The sequence below is a fragment of the Melanostigma gelatinosum genome (genome assembly GCF_949748355.1).
Source record: "Melanostigma gelatinosum genome assembly, chromosome: 3".
Classification (NCBI taxonomy): Eukaryota; Metazoa; Chordata; class Actinopteri; order Perciformes; family Zoarcidae; genus Melanostigma; species Melanostigma gelatinosum.
Window position 1 is genome coordinate 26,531,373 of NC_136636.1, and position 21,629 is coordinate 26,553,001.

The 21,629-nt window shown below is 44.6% G+C and overlaps 1 protein-coding gene across 2 annotated transcripts; it reads right to left on the reverse strand.

The window, feature by feature from the left end:
- Positions 1–493: 493 nt before the first annotated feature.
- On the reverse strand, positions 494–20,674 carry ptpdc1a (protein tyrosine phosphatase domain containing 1a). Of its 2 annotated transcripts, XM_079265537.1 has the most exons (10): positions 20,562–20,674; positions 17,509–17,604; positions 14,971–15,142; positions 14,255–14,335; positions 14,014–14,132; positions 12,194–12,331; positions 3,556–4,676; positions 2,734–2,919; positions 1,696–1,806; positions 494–1,604 (listed from the first exon to the last, which is right to left on the reverse strand). In XM_079265537.1, the coding sequence occupies exons 2-10, from the start codon at positions 17,594–17,596 to the stop codon at positions 1,494–1,496; spliced, it is 2,127 nt and encodes a 708-aa protein (XP_079121663.1). In that variant the 5' UTR covers positions 17,597–17,604; positions 20,562–20,674; the 3' UTR covers positions 494–1,493. The 2 variants fall into 2 exon arrangements, with proteins under 2 accessions (XP_079121663.1, XP_079121664.1); XM_079265538.1 differs by lacking the exon at positions 12,194–12,331.
- Between the last annotated feature and the right edge of the window lie 955 nt (positions 20,675–21,629).

A 21,629-nucleotide genomic window follows, 5' to 3' on the forward strand; every position in this document is an offset into this window, starting at 1 on the left:
ACGGCAACGTTATCCGTTTTGGGGAAGCTCTGATAAACAGCCCAGTCATTCATTCAATAGCAGAATGTTGAAATAACTTTCCAAGACCACAGAAGATCTTCCAGGACATTCTACTTTTCTCCCTCTAATTTTCCATGTGTTTTAAAAGACTGGAAATCGGTCAACTCTTTTCCAGGTTTCCCAGAACACGAGGGGACTCTGTATCTACTGATGATGACCGTTATAAAATAATACATGGCAAACATAAACACTAAAAATTCACATTTCTAAGCTGTGTTTTTCTGGCCAAACTCTTTCCCCCTTTACAGCAACGACTGAATGCTTTGCATGGCTTTCATCATGCGTTTGATGTTAGACTACTGAGGCGGCACCAGGAGGCACACTTTCTCTCTGAGCTGTATGCTAATAATGAAGCTGATCACACTGTAGAAAGATTCACACGCTTCACACGGCTTGCAGTAACTTGTGTTTAATTCAGTAAGAAGTAGCCCATTGTAACAATGAAGAAATAGTGCTCGTCGGAAAAATTCCCCACAGTAAAACGTCTCATGTCCTTAGTGTTATTATTATTATCATTATTACCATCAGAGTTCCACATTCGGAACGTGTCAGCAGATCTACATTACATTGTATCCACGTACGAGACATTCGAGGCGTCCACCGACTCGTTACACACACACACACACACACACACACGGGCGAGGCGACGTTACACACAGCAGCATGACACAGGCGAGAGGCCAGTGGAGTTGAGGCAGGCAGCACTGTGCTAAATGCAACAGTGGAGGCAGATCGACGTTTGACAAATGCATGAACAACAGAACAGTACGAGAGGTTTTTTGGTGCACGCGGTATTGAGGACATAGAAATCGATTGGAACATGCCCCGTCCAGTTTGCATCGCCACAACAGAAGCCACAGTTTGCATTTGACTCTCAGCAAACACTTTACATTCTACGGGGACTAAGACGACCGCGCAGCTCGTCGTGGTAGAAACCAATCGCTGCGTTCTTAAATAGGGAGCTCTGAATAAATAAGACACGTTGTAGCATCTGCACAGTGTAAAAATATTATTTTGGTTTAAATAAGGAGGCGAAGACCGGCAGCTTTCTGACAGCCCGAGTCACACGTTCAAAGAGCGTCGTGAGAACGTTTCTCAGTCATCTTCCTACCGACATAACAGTTAATAATAAAAGCGACATCTAGTCCCTCACAAATAAATTACACTGAGAAGAGATGACGAACAAAAAACTGAGTACGTGGCACATTGACAGAGAGGATGGCAGTGCTTCGAGACTATGAAGAGCTTCCAAAGGAAAACAAAAACACGAAACCTTTAAATTACGCAGTCTTCCAATATCAGAGACTGAAGATTGGCAGATCTCAGCAGTATCCGATGTGAGGAACAGGCTTAAAATACAATAATGCCCAAAAGTGAAAGTGGAACCCCGTGTCTTCTCTCCTCTCGTCGGACCGGTCCCGTTGAGGCCCGGATCAGGAGTCTTCGTTCTCCTCCACAGCTTTGCCACGCAGCTCATGAAGGACGGGCGTCAGGGTTTCTCTGAGGATCGCGTACAGAGGGCTCTTCTCTGAGGAGGGGTCCATCTGGAGAGAGAGAAGAACAACAAATGATCATTCCTGCGTGCAAAACAAGCATCTTAATGTAATCAATACGCACCGTAATGTTGATGCTCACCTTAGTAAACACTCGTATTGTTTGGTGGAGAAAACTAGCCTCCACCTCTTCAGGCATTGGCAGGAGATGAGCAGCACAGTCGAGGATGCTGAGCAGAGTGAGTCTGTGGCCCTGGCAGCGGGAAGAATGTATGATACCATCAGATTATTGAACAAGCAGTAACAGTATCACATAAATCATATGAACCAAGGACAGTCCAATGCCAAGCCAGGTGACGGCCTTGTCGTCAAACCTTTGGCTGTGTATAAGAAGTGGACGTAGTCGTCGTGACGTCACCAAACGGTTTGTGGACTGTTGTTTTGAAGCCTTGAGTTCCGCATTCTGGCTGTCGCCATCTTGGCTTTTTGCAACCAGTGAATGGAAGTGACCATATTTGGACTGTGGAGGAGTCTAACATAACTACCGTTATGAAGCCTCGAGTTCGTTGATTTGGCCGTCGCCATCTTGGATTAGACTGGACTCGAAAAAGACTTGAAACTAGAGATTGAGACCATAAACTCATGTTTACAATGTTTACTGAGGTAATACATCAAGAGAGAAGTAGAGTCATTTTCTCATAGACTTCTATACAATCTTTTTCAGACTTTTTCAATGCCACTCAGAATTTAATTGAAGTCCAAATTTGTAACTCAAATTGAAGAAAGAAGCACATCAGTAGCTTAGCGTGGTGGAGAAAAGGGTAGAGCAGAACTGGGAAATGCCTGGCATCTGTTAGCGGGTTCACTTGGCAGTTTAGATTAGATTAGATGAGAAAACTTTATTAATCCCCAGTGGGGAAACTCATTTTGTGTTTCTAAAAGCCAATTCCTACTTTCTGCTTTTGACCCTATGTGGACGTCACCGTGTAGCCCGAAATTTGGGACTGCAAGAACTGTATGCATAGCAAGCACATGACGTGATCCAGTTTGGTTCCCCACTGGAGTCCAGTGGGTACAGTGTAACTGGACACTGTGGTAAACTTCTGCCTGGAACAAAGCCGTTAAACGGTGTCAGAGAGCTTCACACAGTGATGCCATGGAGGATATTCAACCCAGCTACCTTTTCCAGCGAGTCCAGGGCATTCTGTGGGTTGACATTCTTCTCGCTGAGGGCTTTTACGTCCTCGCTGCTGATGACTGGATCCTTGAGCTGCTCCAGCCAGGACCACATCAGGCCGGAGAGGACCAGAGGATCTCTCTCCATGCACAGCCTCTCCCACGCTCCCTCTCTGGAGTTCAGCTCCGTCTGCACGTCACAACAAAGAGAAGGATTGAAAACAAAGTGTCACAAAACAAAAAACAAATGCAGGTTTAAAATCAGGCGGCAACCTCCGGTTCTAAATAGTGAAGCCAATGAGGAATTGTCATAAACCTGCATTCTCTCTAATGTCCATTAGGGGGCGACTCCTCTGGTTCTATAGAAGTCTATGAGTAAGTGACTCTACTTCTCTCTTGATTTATTACCTCAGTAAACATTGTAAACATGAGTTTATGTCTCAATCTCCAGTTTCAAGTCTTCTTCAATACAGCATGATGTTCATTTAGTACATTATTTAATAAGTCAGTCAGTCTGTCAATTAAAAAAAGAATACATATTACATACTAAATGAAATGAATGATAATGAATAATTCGTCAAACTTGATAATAAAGAATACTTTTCCATCGGCCAATTCCACTTCAAAATGATAGCAGACCACCTCAGAGTGTCAGACAATATCAAGACCTCTAAAATGTCATATATGCTACGAGCTGAACTCAGATTAGTTTATGACAGTAGAATGACCACGCTGGTATGATCATATGCATCAAACGGTATTTATATTGTATGTCGCCCAGCCCTACTACATGGTATATTTGAGAGTATTTCCTGAGGTACACTACCTGCCACATCAAGACCTTGGAGGTGAAGTCCTTGTCCGTCAGGTCCATGGCCAGAGCTTTGGCCACCAGCAGGCGTCTGCCCTCTGGGGACAGCTCAGACTGGAAGGTGATGAAGGGAACCTCTCTGACATTCCCTGTGTCTCCTCCGCCCGCTGACACGCCCACATCCGGCTTCTCCTTGCCGGTCACCGCTTTGCTCCTGTTCCTTAAGGCTGGCAGCGTGGCGTCACAGTGAGGTGTTCTTCCCTGGTCGGACAGGTCGAAAGGCAAACTCTGAAGCCCTTTGCGAAGCTGCTTTTTGAATAAGGGGGATCCCATGTCTTGTTTTGCATTTGTATCGGGGCCCTGAATGCTGGCGGTGATGTCCTGAGGAGAGAGGTCATAAAATCTGGGCGGGGTGCAAGCTGTAAGGCTGCTGTGAGACAAGGAATGTTTGATCAAGCATTGGATTGGTTTGTTGCTCTTCAGATTTCCTAAATGGAACTGCGATTGTCCAAGTTTGTGAAGGGTGGAATCGCTGTAACTGAGCCTGCTGCTGTTGGACAGGGAGGGCTTCAGGGGGCTTCCTGCATTCTGCTTCCTCCACAGAGGGTCGAGCTCATTATCACTAGCGAGGGGCTGATCGTGAGGGGGTCCGGACTGCATAGCGGGTGGGCCGAGGGGATGAGACGAACAAGCAGGGACGGGAATCCCCTTCCCCCTCATCTCCTTCCCTAGCTGCTGGAGGGCCTGCTGGGACACGGTCTTCTCCACCTCGGCTGTCAGGTCGGGGATCTCCAGCCACTCTTCGTCGATCACCACCTGTCTGTCGGCCGCGATGTCAACGAGGAGCCCGCACACCAGCTGGACGACCTTTGGCACGTTCTTCATCTGTCGGGCCTCGTAGCCGTGCAGCAGGTGGCGCTGGCGGGTGAGGTACTGGGAGAGGGTGACGGCACTCGCTTTGGGTTCTGCGCAGGAGAAGACGCTTCGGAGGGGAGCCAGGAACTGAGCGAACTCCCTGACGCACAGCAGCTGGCCTCTGGTCTGGATGGAGTTGGGCCTCTTGGCTCGCACAAACAGGATGGCTTGGTCGGCGCTCATCCGGGACGTGAAAACCAAGTAACAAGCCAACAACACGCCTGCATAATGAAAAAATAAATACATGACTGATATTTTACAAGCATATGTAAGAAATTTGAGTAAAAAACTGTAGTTAGTAGATATAATAAAAGTGTTTAATAATTCATAATTAATAATTCATAGTTAGTCATAATCATAAGGGTTTTGAGAATGCATAATTAAGATAAACATAAGCATGAAACATCTGCCAAGTTGCAGAAGTATAAACTTTTATTTTGAAGGATTATTATAGATGAGATTAAAACGTAACTGACAGTCATTGAATGTGATAGTAAACACAGGGCCAGACAAGTGAATACGCTCCTGGAGGATAGCCAATAGGAATCGGGATAAACGGAGGAGGAGGTGTTTCGAACAGATGTGGGAGGTTTAATTTAAGACTTTTTTCCTCGCCCTTGTTCTGTGATGGCTCCCGGACGACAGACGTGTTACACCGGAGGAGCCGGGTGAGGTTTTTGCAAATGGGGTTTTATTGTTTTAATATGTCATAGGAGTGTACACTCCAATGTATAACTGTAAATGTACTTACATCAGTGGAATTAAATTCCTTATAATTGTAAACCAGTTTGGGTAGCGTTATTATCGCAGCGTGTGTGTCGACGGCACAAAGCCGGCCACATGGCAGTCACATGTGCTCTGGCCTTCTCTCTTGTTGTGAGGTAAAATTCTTCCATAACAAATTTGGCGAACCCCAGATGGGACAGTCTTGCCGGCCTCGCTGTGTGTGCTGACGGCGGCGGTAGTCAAGCAGACAATCCTGGGCCCACAATATCGGTCGGCAGAGCCGTTTCATGAAATCTGTGAGTTAGCTATTAGGAACCTTAGGGGAATCTCTGCTTGGCTAAGCGCTGCTAACGGCTAACGCTACGTTGCCGGTGGCCATGTTCCACGAGGGAGGCCATGTTCCACTGAGGTAAGTACGATTTGCTGTCTGAAGTATGATGAACTTAAGGGATTAGTCAAGAGTATAAGGATCCTAAGAATTAATTAAAGACGGACAGCGCTGTGTAAGTAAGTAAATCACCACATTGGAATCAAACAAGCTGTGGTACGGGCGAAACTGCTTTGCTCATGCTGGGAGCCTCCTTCGGCCCAACATAAGTATTGTTAGGCCTGCAGATAGCTAGTTTAAAGCAGTTATGTAGCGAGGCGAACTGAGATGTTGTGGCTTTGAGGGGCTTAGGTGTGCAAACCTTTGTGGGCTTAGTCCACGAATGTCGGGTCACGTCGCATAAGTTGCTTAGAGAGCTAGGCTAGCGGGAGTTAGCTTCTGAGGCCGCAGGCTTCAGGAAAGACACACTCGCTAGCTTTGGCTGTGAATATAATTAGTGGATCATGTGGTGATTCAGAGGGCGTAGAATAAGGGCTTTGGTGAAACTAGACAGACTGGGTGAGTGGTTTGTGGCGTTGGAAGTGAATAACTCGCGTTTCATATACGTAACAGTGAGCTCAGGTCCGGCGGAGCTAAAGCCCGTTAACCGGAGGTTTAAGGGTTAATAATAACAATAATACGTGTGACTAGTCTGTGTTTTAGCAGCGTGGAAATACGTTTAAAATGATGACTAAATAAGTCCAATAATACGTGTGACTAGTCTGTGTTTTAGCAGCGTGGAAATACGTTTAAAATGATTGATATTGCATGACCGCGCTGTGGGGAGCTAACGCTAGCTACGTGTAGCTCCGGCGTTGCGGTACGATGTATGTAAAATAAGTGCTTATAAAATAAAATAACGGCTGGATTGAGAGAGGAGACAGAAGGCGTATGAGTGGAATTAAAGTGTGGGATTTTGGTGATACTTGTGTGTGCGTACGCTTTATCAGAAGCTCCGTTTTTTCGTTAGCATTGCGGATAGCATATCTGTAAAAAAGCCGGTTTCATGACAACTTCCGGTTTGGCGCAGAACAACTTCCGGTTCGGCGCAGACGGCAAGGCAAGTTTATTTGTATAGCACAGCTCAAAGTGCTTCACATAAAACCATTAAAAGCATCAAAACATAAGGCAAAAGAAAAGGAGATTTAAAAACAATTAAACAGAAGGAATAACTGCAGGTGACCGTAAAGAAGTGTTTAGAATCTGAATTTTTCAGAGATTCATTGTCTAAGAGCTGTGAGCTTATATCCTGACCTTAGTTTTAATTAAGCATTATAACTTTAGTCGTTGACTTTGGTTTTAGTTCAGCATTTTAACAAAGATTAATGGTTTCAGTTGTGTTTCTTCAATTCTTGAACTTAATTGTGACTCAGTATTGTGCAGACCAGAGTGTAAGTGCAGTTCAACAGTTTGACTTACATTGGTATTTCTGGTTGAATATCTTTGAACACAGTTATTGATTTTTAAAGTTGAATTTAATATTTAATTGATTAATTATTCATTGTTTTTTAATTTCATTTTACTTCCAATTTTAAACCTTTCGAATTCTGATTTGGAACTGGATTGTGATTGTGATTCGGATTTAGATGTTGAGTTTGATTTCGGAATTCCAGCTTCAATTTTGGATTCGAGATTCCTTCACATATCCAGTATTGACTAATTTTGGTACATTTACTATTTTACATAGTTCCTAAGAATCAATATTGACACGGACGGCGCAACATATTTGAGAGATCGTTGACCTCTCTTACACTACAGACGTATGCTAACATTTACTGCTGAACTTTTGGCAGTTCTGTGTTTGTTTCAGTCAAGGTGCGTGGCTGAGGGTCCAGACCTGGGAAGTGGAGCAGCGGATCCCAGTTTTGGAGTCAGCGGCCACACGCCATACAGCACAGAGGGTGAGTTGACTTTGATTCAGGTGATGACAAGCATGCACATTTAATACACACATTTGAATACTCCTAGGCTGCATAATGTTTACATTAAAGAAGCAGAGTAAGGAAGTAGGAGCACTGGTAAGAAGACTAAAATGTGAAGTAACAGAAGTAGAACGCATTAGAAAAGATTTGCAACAGCAGATAGAGGAAAGACGAGCAGAAAGTAAAGAAGACGAGGATATAAAGAGAATGCAGCGGCGACTGCTGAAACTGCAAGTAGCAGAGGTCGACAGAGAATTAAATAGAAAAGTTCAGGCCAAGAAACAGATGATAGCAGCAGAAGCCCAGCAGCAACAAAATCTAGCAGTACCAGCCCCCACGGTGGTGTACAATCAGCCCCCACCACGATGCAGAAGTGGTGCATCCAACAGAGGGAGAGGTAACGATAAAGGGGGGCGTGGGGGTCTTGTAAGTAAAGGAGTGTGCTACGTATGTGGGAGAGAAGGTCATTGGGTAAGAGATTGCCCACATAAAAGGAGAGGAAGACAGATCAGTGCAGCACCACAACATGCTCCGTTCCCACCACAACATCAGCAGCACCTACGACCAGGTCCAGCTGGACCTCCTCCCGTGAGACATCAACAGATGCCCATGCTGTCACCAGGACCATGGGGGGGTTCACTGTATAGGCAAGATACATAGATGGTTGCCATGTGATCCCTTACAGCAGAGATATCGAGGTGAAGGGGGGATATGGTAAGGTGTCAAACATTTTTTGTAGATCCACATTTAGAATCGTTTTCAGTAAAGGTGCTACTCACAAATTTTGAGATTTAATAACGTCATGATAAACCACAACTAGACTTGCTAACTCTAGAAATTGAGAAATATACGGGAGCTCTAACTAACATGAGCCGAGTGTTGTTTCCTCAGGTGACAAACGCAGAAGCAGCAGCTGACGAAAGGAAGCAGGCTGATGTGTCACCAGGCAGTCTGGTGTGGATAAAAGTCCACAAACGCAAGTGGAGTGAACCAAGGTGGACCGGTCCATGGGAGGTAGTATTGGCAACCTCACATGACACCACCTCACTCACTGTGCAGCAGCGAAGGTAACGAGTAAGACACTCGCAGAGACAGGATTGAACATCAGACAGGAAAATTTGAAGCCAAAGACACCTCAAAAGAGGGGTTTAGACAGTACTGAAGATGACGTTTTCCCCCACAGTTTAAGCGAGGGCGTCCATTAGGAGACTCTAGGGTCAGTGGGTTATGGAAGTCTCTAATTACTTTCTTCCTGATTTCAGTAGCTTCCCTCTTAGTATGTGGAATTAACCACAGACAGGAACCAGAACACATGCATGACTACATCAGGATTCGACATTTAGCCTCAGTAGCTAATCAAACCGATCTTAGACCACGTAGAGAGGCTTCTCTGACGACACTCACCTATGAAAATGTAACTCTCACTCCTATGTTCAAAGAAGGTACAACATCAACGGTCCAGTTCGACTTCTGTGAAGTAAATTCCAGTCCCAAGTATGAACACGCCTGCGGGTGGATGACCAAAACCGTGTGCATCATAACTGACGAGTGTGGGCCTGCCACACAAAAGTATGGGAAGCTGTTATCATATTATGCCTGTGATGTGTACAAAGGGGGTGGGTAGATGTAATCCTTTAAGACTTACCTAAATTGACTGACTGAGGACTTTACGTAATACAGGGAAAGGCTACTGATAGTCCTGCCCCACAAGGGCTCATTAGGATTATTGTTAAGCCTGTAAAAGACCAGGTTCGACATACGACTGACGCAGAGAATGAGGTAAGGGGTGGAAACCGGAATGGCAGATGGGAATTTATGGTGGGTACAATATACGGCTTCAAGCCAGTAGTACAGATTGTATTGTGTGTTTAGGATCTAGACCCCTAGCAACACCAGTTCCTTCAAGATTCAGACTCCTAAGTCCTGAATTAGTTGTATTTTAACTCTGTTTACTGATGACACTTTGCCCCTCCAACACACTTGTCAGAGGCTGCACTGGCATTACCCACCTGTAGAATATAATACCCCACCTCTGTTCAAAGTTACAGAGGGTCCATTTGATTGTATAGTCTCAGATACCGCTAAGGGCCCAATGTAGGTAGTATTATTGCAAATTAAAGCAAATTGTAGCAACAGTCACCTATATCTTGCCTGTCACTGATGCAACTTATGGAGAACTCATCTCTCCACGCCCACATGCTAACAGAAGATCCAAAAGAGATGCCGGCGGCCCGAAGGGGGCCTTTGATGACCAAGTGTACATAAGATGTCATAAGACTGCCAAGGGGGGTGTCTAATGACTTTCAAGCCAGAAATCAAATAGCAGCAGATTTAGAATCTGTTTTCTCTCAGAGGGTGATGATTAATAAAAATGTCGATTGGATCAACTACATTTACTATAACCAACAGCGTTTAGTAAACTTCACCAGTGACGCCATATCAGGACTGCATGCACAGCTGGCGAAGACTAGTTTAATGACCTTGCAGAACAGAATGGCATTAGATATGATTTAGCAGAGAAAAGTGGCGTGTGCCAGATGTTTGGGTCTGCGTGCTGCACTTTCATTCCAAATAACACAGCTCCTGATGGATCGGTGACCAGGGCTCTGGAGGGACTGACAGCACTCAGCCAAGAGCTAGCAGACAACTCTGGTGTCACGAATCCATTCACCGACTGGTTGGGAAGTATGCTTAGCCAGTGAAAACATACATTTTTGGCAATCGTAATTATTCTGTGTGCTGTCATCATAAGCCTCCGAGTTGTCTGTGGATGGGGGTTCCCGTGCATCCGTGGACCTCTACAGGGGTTTATTGTTTCACCGATGAGCCAGACACCAGTCCAGGCAACCAGTTATGTGACGAGGATGAGGACGAATTGGAGCTTCTGATGGCCACAGTCTAGATGAGGCCACCAGAGGGACTTCACGAGCGGTTCCTGACCATCCAGATGGACTTCTAAAACATCCAGTGAGATGTTGGAAGTTTGGAAAATAGACGGATTGTTTTGGATGAGTATTTGGAGATTAAATTTTTTGTTTAATTGGGTTATAAAGGGATTTTAGGGTGTAAAGATTAAGAAATGTAATTTTGTCACGTGTAAAAGAACAGTCAAGGCTTCTCAGTATGTGTTCTCTAGCCTACAGGGTGTATCCTGATCCTGCCAGCCCCAAGACGTGGAAGGCAGTGACTCTCAACGCACTCTATCTTGAAACGAACTGAACAGAAATACTTGAAATGATATCTGTGTGCATGAATTCTTTGCCTCGGTTTAGATAGATAGGGAGCCTTTCCCTGGATTGAGTAGGGGGGAGGTCTCCAGGGACATTTGCATAACTAACTACATTTGAGTAGCTAACTCACAGTGAACTGTGAGTTAGGGGGGAATTGTAAGAAATTTGAGTAAAAAACTGTAGTTAGTAGATATAATAAAAGTGTTTAATAATTCATAATTAATAATTCATAGTTAGTCATAATCATAAGGGTTTTGAGAATGCATAATTAAGATAAACATAAGCATGAAACATCTGCCAAGTTGCAGAAGTATAAACTTTTATTTTGAAGGATTATTATAGATGAGATTAAAACGTAACTGACAGTCATTGAATGTGATAGTAAACACAGGGCCAGACAAGTGAATACGCTCCTGGAGGATAGCCAATAGGAATCGGGATAAACGGAGGAGGAGGTGTTTCGAACAGATGTGGGAGGTTTAATTTAAGACTTTTTTCCTCGCCCTTGTTCTGTGATGGCTCCCGGACGACAGACGTGTTACACCGGAGGAGCCGGGTGAGGTTTTTGCAAATGGGGTTTTATTGTTTTAATATGTCATAGGAGTGTACACTCCAATGTATAACTGTAAATGTACTTACATCAGTGGAATTAAATTCCTTATAATTGTAAACCAGTTTGGGTAGCGTTATTATCGCAGCGTGTGTGTCGACGGCACAAAGCCGGCCACATGGCAGTCACATGTGCTCTGGCCTTCTCTCTTGTTGTGAGGTAAAATTCTTCCATAACAAATAGATGAGGATTTAAAGGGCGGGTCCATCTGCATTCTTTTCAGGGTTTTTAAATAGAAACACCTACTGAGCTGTGAGCAAAAAACAGGGAAGAAGGCTACCAAAGAAAGCTAATCAATAAAGCTACGGATAATGTGAATACTAGCATTAGCTGTGTCAATATTAGGCTTCAGTTCCTCGTCCTAAGCTATATTTAGAATATTTTCACAGCTTTACCTTCCGTCAGACAGACCTTTCTGTCGGAGAACTGAAGCAATTATATCACTGTATTGTAAGCCACCGGACTCCTTTGACCAAAACAGTAATTTCATCTCGCAGAACACGGGCGTTGGTGGTCCGCCGCTGCATCCATAGGTTTACTTTGTTTGACTTTCTGATCCCAACTAACGTGGCGTCCACAGCGGTACATTGCTTAGCTTCCGGTCTGCTTTTCCAAACTGGGAGCGTGCCGACCACCTCTTAATTTACTGTATGTCGTACAGTGACTTTAAGGATGTATCGTATACATCAGGTCACATGGGGAACAGTTTTTAAAAGGGCTTGAGAAAATAGAATTACGCCGCTAAAAGATACGTACTTCGACCAAAATGTGAATGTTTGGATACATAAGGAACACCACTGGGAAGATACAGAATGATATAAAAACCTGAACAACAACACAAATGCCCTTGAAGCCATATGCCAAATTGACCAGTGTTACACACCTGTTCTTCCAAGACCGGCGTGGCAGTGGACAGCCATTTTCCCCTCTTGGACGGCAAATGACATGACTTTCACCATGTCAAGGATCGTAGTCAGAGAGGCCACACCGTAATCCTTCCACCCAAAGTTGTAGTAATAAACTGAGACACACAAAGCCAGAGGAATTCAGAGCTGGTCAGCATCCACATGATAATACATCTATCTGATAAAGTGATGGAAGTGCATCACAAAGACATACAGTATGTGTCTTTTACATTAAAAGAGTACTCCTCTGATGCAGCAGTTAATTCCTACAGCACGGTCAGACTCGTGATGATCAGTCTGATGCTCTGATGCTCTGATGCTCTGAGGATCTTTCTTGGGGAAAGATGTCAGGAGAGCTTCTCAGTAAGGAATCAACCTCCAAAGACAACAAAAGTGGGATCCCTCGGTAATCCTTGGTTACTAGGGATCACATCACGTTCCCGATGTGGAAAAACATAAAACATTGATGGTCCGAAGTACATGTTGAATCAACAGTAGTCCCTTATCTTATACCCACTACTGAGATTGATTTCCACCTCTATTCTGGGGCCATGCAGTCTACTCTTCATCAAAAATGGGTTGCACCACAAATTTAGAAACAAAACCATGATTTATGTTCAGTAAAGTGAGCTCGTAAAGCCCTCACTAATATGTACATTTCCATTCACGTCTAATCAGACAGCGATCGACAATGTAAACACAGAAGTCACGGCCTCTGAGAAGAATTCACGAGAGACAGAAATGTGACTGAGACGCATCTTAGCCACATGTTGGAACGTGTTTGTCTCTCTAGTGTACACATGTGTAAGCTTTACTCCTCCCATAGTGTAACTACATCAGTGAGCCTTCTGTGGAAATAACCACTCTCAGCTCCGCTTCTGAAAAGTGAAGCCAATATGGAAGTACCCTGATTGCAGTCTTACAACTAGCCACCAGGGGGCGACTCCTCTGGTGGTATAGAAGTCTATGAGAAAATGACTCTACTTCTCTCTTGATTTATTGCATTGTGAACATGTGTTTATGGTCTCAAGCTCTACTTTCAACTCTTCTTCAATACAGCATGATGTTCATTTTGTACATTATGCTCCATTTAGAGTCAAATAGAACAGGGTATGCTTTAGGGCGGGGCTACCTTGTGATTGACAGGTCACTACCACGCTGTTGTCCAGTCTATTCTCAGCGGTTTTGCCCAATCCTCAGTGAAACTGTTGTCCTTCACTGGCACATCTCACGGAGCAGATACGCTTTCATCTTGTTAAACTCACACTGAATCTTTGAGACGCATGTCTGACGCTTTGTTTTACGCTACAAGGACATTTTTGTCGCGTTTAGTGACGAGTAATCTACATAGGCGGCTGTTTAAATCACACAAATATCCCGCTGTATATACATGTGTTTTGAACATATTAACTGTATCCACATTGATCGATCAAGGCTCCCAGACTGTCCGTGAGCTTGCTGGCTAAACAAGCTTAGCATTCGCTACGTTAGGCACAGAAATAAAATACATTAATCAGTACATCGACAAAAACCAAGATGGCGACGGCCAAAATCCAAGATGCCGATGGCTAAAATGCTGAACTCTAGGCTTCAAAAGCGTGTGAGAGCATGAGAAGATGCTAAAACGTTATGTCTAGCTCGTAGTTCATGAATCATGCGTGTGTATGTGTTCATTTATGGGTCGTTGTTGGCTAGCTAGCTCTTTCTGCTAACTGTTAATTGTTGTAATCAAGCAGCATTTGGTTCAGGTGTGCTGTGTGTCTGCCTACAGAATGTGTTGGTGGATGTGGACGCTCACTTCCTGTCTCCATGAAGGTTTCGGGCCGATAAGTGAAGCCGCTCTCCTGCTCCAGCGGGTTGCCACAGCTGGCGTGTTCTCCAGGCCGCTGCAGGTTAATGACCGTCTTCAAAGCACACCTGAGTCAACACAACACATTCATTCCAGAGCAATGACGGCGAGCAGCCTCCGTTTCACTGTGAATCGAAATGTTAGTAAAGCTCAGATTCAAATGAGGTGAGAAAGAAGGAGACTACTGTACCTTTGAAACTGATCAATTACATTATATTTCTCTATGATTTCAGTGGAAGGCCTTGCCATAGCTAGCAAGTTGTCAGTAATCCTGGAAGTGGAGAATATGACAAGTTAGGGGGAGTTGTGTTGATCAGAAAAATCAGAAAGAAAGAAGTGGAAATATGGAGTAGTTATCAAGTCAAACACAACTCTAAAGAGCTCATAATATCAAACAGAGTAAAAAAAATAATATTTAGAAGAAACAGATATGTTTAGTAAAATGAAATATTTTGAGTACGGTAAAGATATTCCACAGTTGATTGCTTTCATGAATACACATTTATTTGTTTGTATTTTTTGTTGAAATATGCAAATAAGGCATTATCTAATTGAAACTTTTCTTGAATTTTAAGAGAAATCTACAAATCAAATACACAAATTAGTAAAGTAAACACTTGAAGATGTATTGTGGATGTTTTCTTTCCACTTGTTATCCTCTATGTGCTCTATGCTCTACAACTATGGTTCTGCTTGTAGAGTCTCCCCTGCAAACACACTGATGCACCGAAACAAAAGCGTGTTCAATGTTTCCATTTAAAACAACAATCAGACCATAGTGTAACACAAAAGGCAGAACGAACGTATTGGCTTTTCATGTAACTATTGATGTGGACTCCAGTGACCCACAGCGACCGGGCACAGCGCTGAGAGGAACAACAACAGTATGAAGACCGGCCAACGTACCAGGACGAGTAGAGTCCTTTGACGGCTTGCTCCTCATCGCTCCAGCGAGAGGGGTTCTCGTATTTGCAGGCTTTCCCACCGCAGGCCATGGAGCACTGCATGTGACCGGGGATGACGTGCCTCAGGGTCTCCCCCATCTTGGTGTACTTTGCTGTAGGGACCCTGGCATTGGCTGGGGGGGGACACAACAACAAAGAAAATAAACATAAGAACAGTTTGACAATACTCATCGGTGCTTAGTGCATGCTTTCCCTGCAGCTGAAGTCATCGTCAAAGCCCTAAATAAACCAGTGTGGTGGATACGTCTCTCTCTGACAGTCGCCATGACTCTGTGGAAGGAGGAGGAGAGCGTCTCCAGGGCGGCGCTGCGTCTGCGCTGCAGGACCTTCAGCAGGACCTCCGGGGCCGAGTGCCAGCGGTCACGCCTCCTCACGCTTCCCGCCATCTCCCCGAATACGGAGCGCCGTCCTCTGTGCGGCCGCATGTCACTGCTGCCGGCGTCTCTGTACTGACAGAAGTGACCGGCTGGACGGCTCTGTGCCAGTGGTGAATCATCACCCGACAATCACCCGTCGGCAAACAGAGGCGGCCGATCAGTTTCATCAGCAGCATTTGATGCGTCGCCATGACGACAGTCTCCAAAGTCGTCGGTGGGAGGTGGACGGGGGCGAATGTTGCACACACACCGATTACACACACAGATGTGAGGGGCGGCTTGTTCATGAAAGAGGAAGAGGAGCCGTGCATTGAGCACTGTACACACAGGAGTGAAGCACTGAATCAACAACACTTCTACTCATAAAACCATCCACCAGCTGGAGCTCCGAGATCGTTTCATGGAGAACATCATGCCTATTGCCTGCTACCATTAAACAATAGCAATTAAAGGGCAACACCCCCTAAATGAAGAATTCAAATGTGTTATTTCCATGGCCTAGGAAAATATTTAATTAATATTTGAGCAACGATGAACTCGAGACATCGATGCGGCCCCAGCGTTTTTTTTCCACCGGCTGCAAGACCCAAGGGCATGATGGGAAACGCCTGTTTGTCGCCTGATCAAAGAGCTGACTGGCAAAATTCCACCCTAGCATGCTATTTAGTACGCTAAACTGTTAGTGTGTCTGACCCCTTAGTACAGACCCCTTAGTACAGTACTCTGAGCAGCAGAGATCACATGACATGACAGACATTCACCAGTCTGCTTCTCCTTCTCTTCTTCACCTGGCTTATTATCTCGTCTTACAATCAGCACCAGAGCAACACCTGACCTTCATATATCAGAAGGGAACATTTGAGCACATAAGCGTGCTAAGGAAGAAACACTGCTTACTCCCAGTCTTAATTATGTTCCCAAATCCCCCAAAAATATGGCAATATTTGACAATAACGTCAATTCATTTAGTGCTATATAATGTAATGTAATCTGAAACACCTGTTATATATATTTAATAAATTGTTTTAATCACTGATACTCATCACTTACGTATCTTACAGTTAAAGGCTTTTTTGGTTGTTGATTGATTTTCAATTATTATAATTAGGAGGAGGAGGAGATGCTGCTGCTGCCAGGAGCTGATGTCTCCTCCTCCCGCCTGCAGGTTGAAGGTGGCAGCAGAGCCGGATCTGTCAGCGCCCCGCTGGTCTCTGCTGGAGGCCCCGCTGGAGTCTGAGCTGAAGGAGTTTCTGCTGGTCCTCCATTTACTCTAAATTCCGCGCCAAATCTGACCCGGTGTCACCGATGACAAGCATTAACAATAACTATATAGAAATAGACAATCTCCCCACTGATGGTCTCGTTTACTGATGTAGGTCATATAGAGGATCAGGATTAAACTGAGACGGTTTCACAGCCCGTTGAAAGTTCCTCATAGTGACTGAAAACAGCAATTTTAAGGATTGGTCAAATTAGGAAATTGCTCCAGAAGAGAGAAATTGTGAGAGGTTTCAATCTTTTCCTCGTGGCAGAGATATCAGAGCGATATCTATAAAACCAATTGAAGCTCTGACTGCATCAGAAAGAAATGAATTATTGAAAAGATGTGATCGTGATCTGTCACATCCATGATGACAGATGTCTTATTCATGACAAATGACTAATATCCAGCATCAGTACTAAAAGGATCCTGGAGTGTTCTCCTGTTGAATGTAAACGGAGTGGACGGGTGTTGTTTAACCTGTAAAGTCATCATCAGCAAACAATCCTTGTCGGGTAATAGGTGTGCTGTGCCCTTCATCTGAAGCCTGAAGTAGACTTTATCCATCTCACACTCCGTGTCCAGCTACATGAAAACCTTCACATTATTGAATAAATCACTTGTTTGTTTCACCCACAACATTTGTCTTGATGCTGAAGCCGGCCTGCAAATTACCACTCAGCCCCAATTACAATTTCGTCTTCATCTCTTCAACATGATATAAAAAAGGCAAATTATCTTCACTGAATGAAACCATTTCAAGTCTACAGTCCTGTGCCATTGCACTGCATTACAAAAGAAATAGCTCTTGTGTTGCGTTAGTGTTGCTGAGCTCTCCTACCTGTCTCCATCTCCGTGCCGCTCTCTGCACTGCGAGCTCCACTGACGGAGTAAGGCAGGTCGCTCAGTATGCTGACACCGGCTGCCATGGCAGGGGCTGAAATGGGAGGATAAACACTGCGTGTCAAAGGCGGATAAAAAACAACAACAAAAGGAAACGAAGTACACAGCCTCGCCAGCGGAAGCTTCGGGGGTGGTGCTGATAACGCAAACGTTAACAAGGTGCACACGCAAATGAGATGCGAGGAGCGCCGTTGCCCGGCAAAGACGACCCAGGGGAGAGAAGGGGGGGGGGGGGCACTTTGAGCCACTTTGCCCCCCCCCCCCCCCTTCTCTCCCCTGGGTCGTCTTTGCCGGGCAACAGTGGCTCACGTGTCAGTCTGACGGCTGCACCTCTGGGAGGCAGGTGGGAAGGGCCTGGTGGCAGCGGTGGGAGCTGAGGAGGTGCTGAGTTACAAAGAACGCTTTACACTGCATGTGCGAGGTGAAGCTAAATCCCTCCTATGTCCCTGGGCTGATGCCACGCTCATCAATTATCCAAGTGAACACACATCCACCTGCTATTGTGTGCTGCTCCAGGGCCGCACTTCTTGACTTGCACATCTGATTTTTTGCAGCCTGATATCAGGGTCGTGACACACGGGTCTCCCGGTGTGTCAGCATCACTCCGGGAACCGAGGGCGTCTCCCGTTACACCCGGAGCTCTGATGGGCCTCGGTGCTCGGCCTGAACTGGTGCTGCAGGAGTGAAACTGGGCACCTTCACAGCTCCATTAACAATTGAGCAGGGTAACTTCTCGACGGGCAAATGATTCCCTGACCTTTTGCTTTCTCCTTCCTCTCTCCATCATTAGCATGTTTTTCTAGGTGTGGAGACTTTTGCTGGACACCCGGAGCTGTCGGACTGCACCAGCAGTAGTTACCATGATGGGAACAGAAAAACAGCAGGAGGCTAATTAGTGCAGGACTCTAGATTTTGGGGAAGTTGTTTACATGTATTTAAACTGTACTATAGAGAGGCAAAGTCCCGTCTCTTCTGGTGGACCACCACGGGATCTTATTTGGGAAAATTGTTTTTCAAAAAACTGTTGAAGTATAAGACTTAAAATACTTCATGAGAAAGACCCAAAGTACCCAGGGTACTGTCTGATAAAGAGTCACTGGATAAAACCATACACTATATGTGAGAAGTGGACGTAGTCATTGTGACGTCACCCGTCGAGTTCGACAATTTGTTCGTAAAAAACATCTTTGACAGCTTCAGAGACAAGTCACATTTATGTCACTGTGCACTCGTGTTAAGAGCAAGACTTCTGTAGCACATGAATATTGATGGTGTAAAGTTAACAGCCCGTCTTTCCCCCCCACAGCTGATTTTGGGGCTTATTTTACACTGTAATCCACACTTCTTGGTACAAACTAATATGGCACCAAGATCTAGTATGACACCGGTTGAAGCGTTTCCAGCAGCACGGCCGGAGAAGAAGCGGCCCGTCCTGCCGGAGCCCGACACCGCCTGGCACCGTTTGTAGGAAGCTCTTGATAACAGGCTGGTGAACGAGAAGGCTGTTCTTCATGACAAGTGTGACGTATGCACATCAAATATTAACAATGATATGACACCGAGCTAATATAGGGACGGCAAATAAATGTTTTCACTCGGCCGCTGATCGAGAGCAGATGAACCGAAACACTTTGCGGTGGAGCCATACGCTCACGGACACGAGAGAGACGGTGTGAAGGCCGAGTCTCTCAGGGACGCTGCTGACGAGAGTGGGATGTGAGAGTCATACTCCACTGAGTGTGTTGATAAAGAAATATGGCGCTCCTCACACCATGTTTCATCTAAATCTGTCTGTGCCCGGGAAATGGCAGGAATATTCAAAGTGGAATTTATGGAAATAAAAAGGAAATAACAAGAACAGAAATGGAAACAACTGGGTAATAGATGGAAACAAAGCTTTTACCACATCATAAGCAGACATAGTCCATTCATTTGCCAAATAAATCAACTAATTTGTCAAATGCATATAATATGAGCAACTAGACTAACGGGGGAGATACTTGGGCTTCACAATAAAGAACGAATGGAAATAGATGAATTAAAACTCTGCAATTAGCTCAATCAAGCTACTTCCATCATGGTAAGAGCGAGCTAGCAAAGACTAGCAGTTGTTATTAACATGTTTTAAATGGGTTAATCTGTACATGTGGTGCTCTTTAGGAATTTTAAACAGACGTTCTATGCTGTGTCTTAATTTACGATGTCGTTCACTCACTATTCCCTATTAGACAAGACACTCAGTTCACTCAACATTGAGCAGTCAATTAAGACTTCTACATAATGCAACACGCAAGGGCACTAGTAGTTTATAGACTTCAGTCACTCAAATCAAATGGCACAGTAAATATGACGCACTGTATAGTAAATATGGCTCTGACTTGTCATGGCACAAGTGTAATTGATGACATTAACGACGGTGTTATTCACCCGTGCTTTTCTTATGACAAGCGTCTGCCATGAGGTCTATTACAGAAGCACGAGGTTACACATGCTGGATACGGGACTACTTCTTCTCATTGAAGTCAGATGATGGTGAGGGAGAGCACGCTGGTGTGTGCACGAGAGCAACACGTATATTACACAACAATATTAAAGCCATTTAAAAGCCCGAACAGATATCATATCACCTCGTCTGACTAACGGTACGGGTGTGAGACCTGATACCGAGCGGTGAGAGTGTGCCGGCGGATACAAATCAACGTCTGGACACTTGAGTCGGCGAACAAAGCTGCATTAACTTCAGCTCTCTTATTAACGTTAATGAGCTGAACGTTAAAGCGCACTGACGTCGCGTTAGTTGTGGTTGTACTGTCAAGTTTGGAAGTCACAACGTGTCTTTTGGCGCAGAAAGGCTAGCGTTAGGCTGGCCAGTGAAATGTTGTGTCTGGTGCTGATGCTGCGAGCCCTGACGCGAACGTTAGCTAGTTAGCTCGCCGTACTGTGTTAGCGTTAACTGAAGCTAGCATGGTAGCTGGAGAGGGCCTGACTCACCGTTATCCTCTCGTCCGAGTCCGGGGTTGTCTATACAATGTCTGACACAGCCGATTCATCTCTCTGACTGCGTGGTTGTTTTGTTGGTGGCACGTAGCAAATCGGGATTTTTCTCTAGCCACATCATTTGGTCCGCTAAGTGCAGCTAGCTCACTAGCTAACTTAGCAACCTGACATGTTGTCATAGACCGGTGCCGTTGCGTCACGTGACCACAGACGGAGCTCAGTTATCATCGTTGTAATGGTGGTACTGTCGATATCTCATTGAAAAATACTGAAGGGGTTCGTGATAATACAATTGTATTATCATTTTCTTCCATGAGAAATTAAAAAGAGAACATATTGGTGCTGTGCTGGTGAAAGTTTACACACTGAGCACACAGCCCTGTAATAACTTCATTTGAAGGCCTTTTCTTTACACTTATGTTTATTTTTCATTCTTTTTTATTCTTTTTATTTAAATCCCATTTATCCGTTGTTTTTTTTAATACTGCAACTGTTTCACTGACTAAATCTCGTATTGTAGAACTGTCTTGCTCATCCTACCACATTAGGGAATCGTGTGTGTCTGTGGGTGTGATTGAATTCCACGCTGAGGTCTTTAATTACCTCTCAGAGAAAATCATTTCTTCCTAATCTGTAAAAGAAGCAGTGCGGTCTGTGACTGGTTGACAGAATAAAGATCCCTGAAAAGAGAGGCGATAGCTCCGTGTATCTCTTTCTGAGGTCCTCTGGTGCTGCCTAGTGGCTGTTTTATTAAAATCATGCTGTTGAGTTGCAATGGGAGAAAAATAATAATAAATATATATATTTTATACTGATATACATCAGTATAAAATACACAATTGAAAAAAACCTAATATTTCCTAGGACCAGCGCTAGAAGGACTAAAGATCACCAGATCATCTGCATACATGATGTGATTAACCAGAGTATTTCCAATCATGCACCAGTAGTACAGGCTTTCAGTTGCTTGGACAGATCATCAATATACAGATTAAACAGAATTGGGGACAAAATTCCCCCTTGTCTGACACCATTGCTAACCCCAAATGGGGCTGACACACT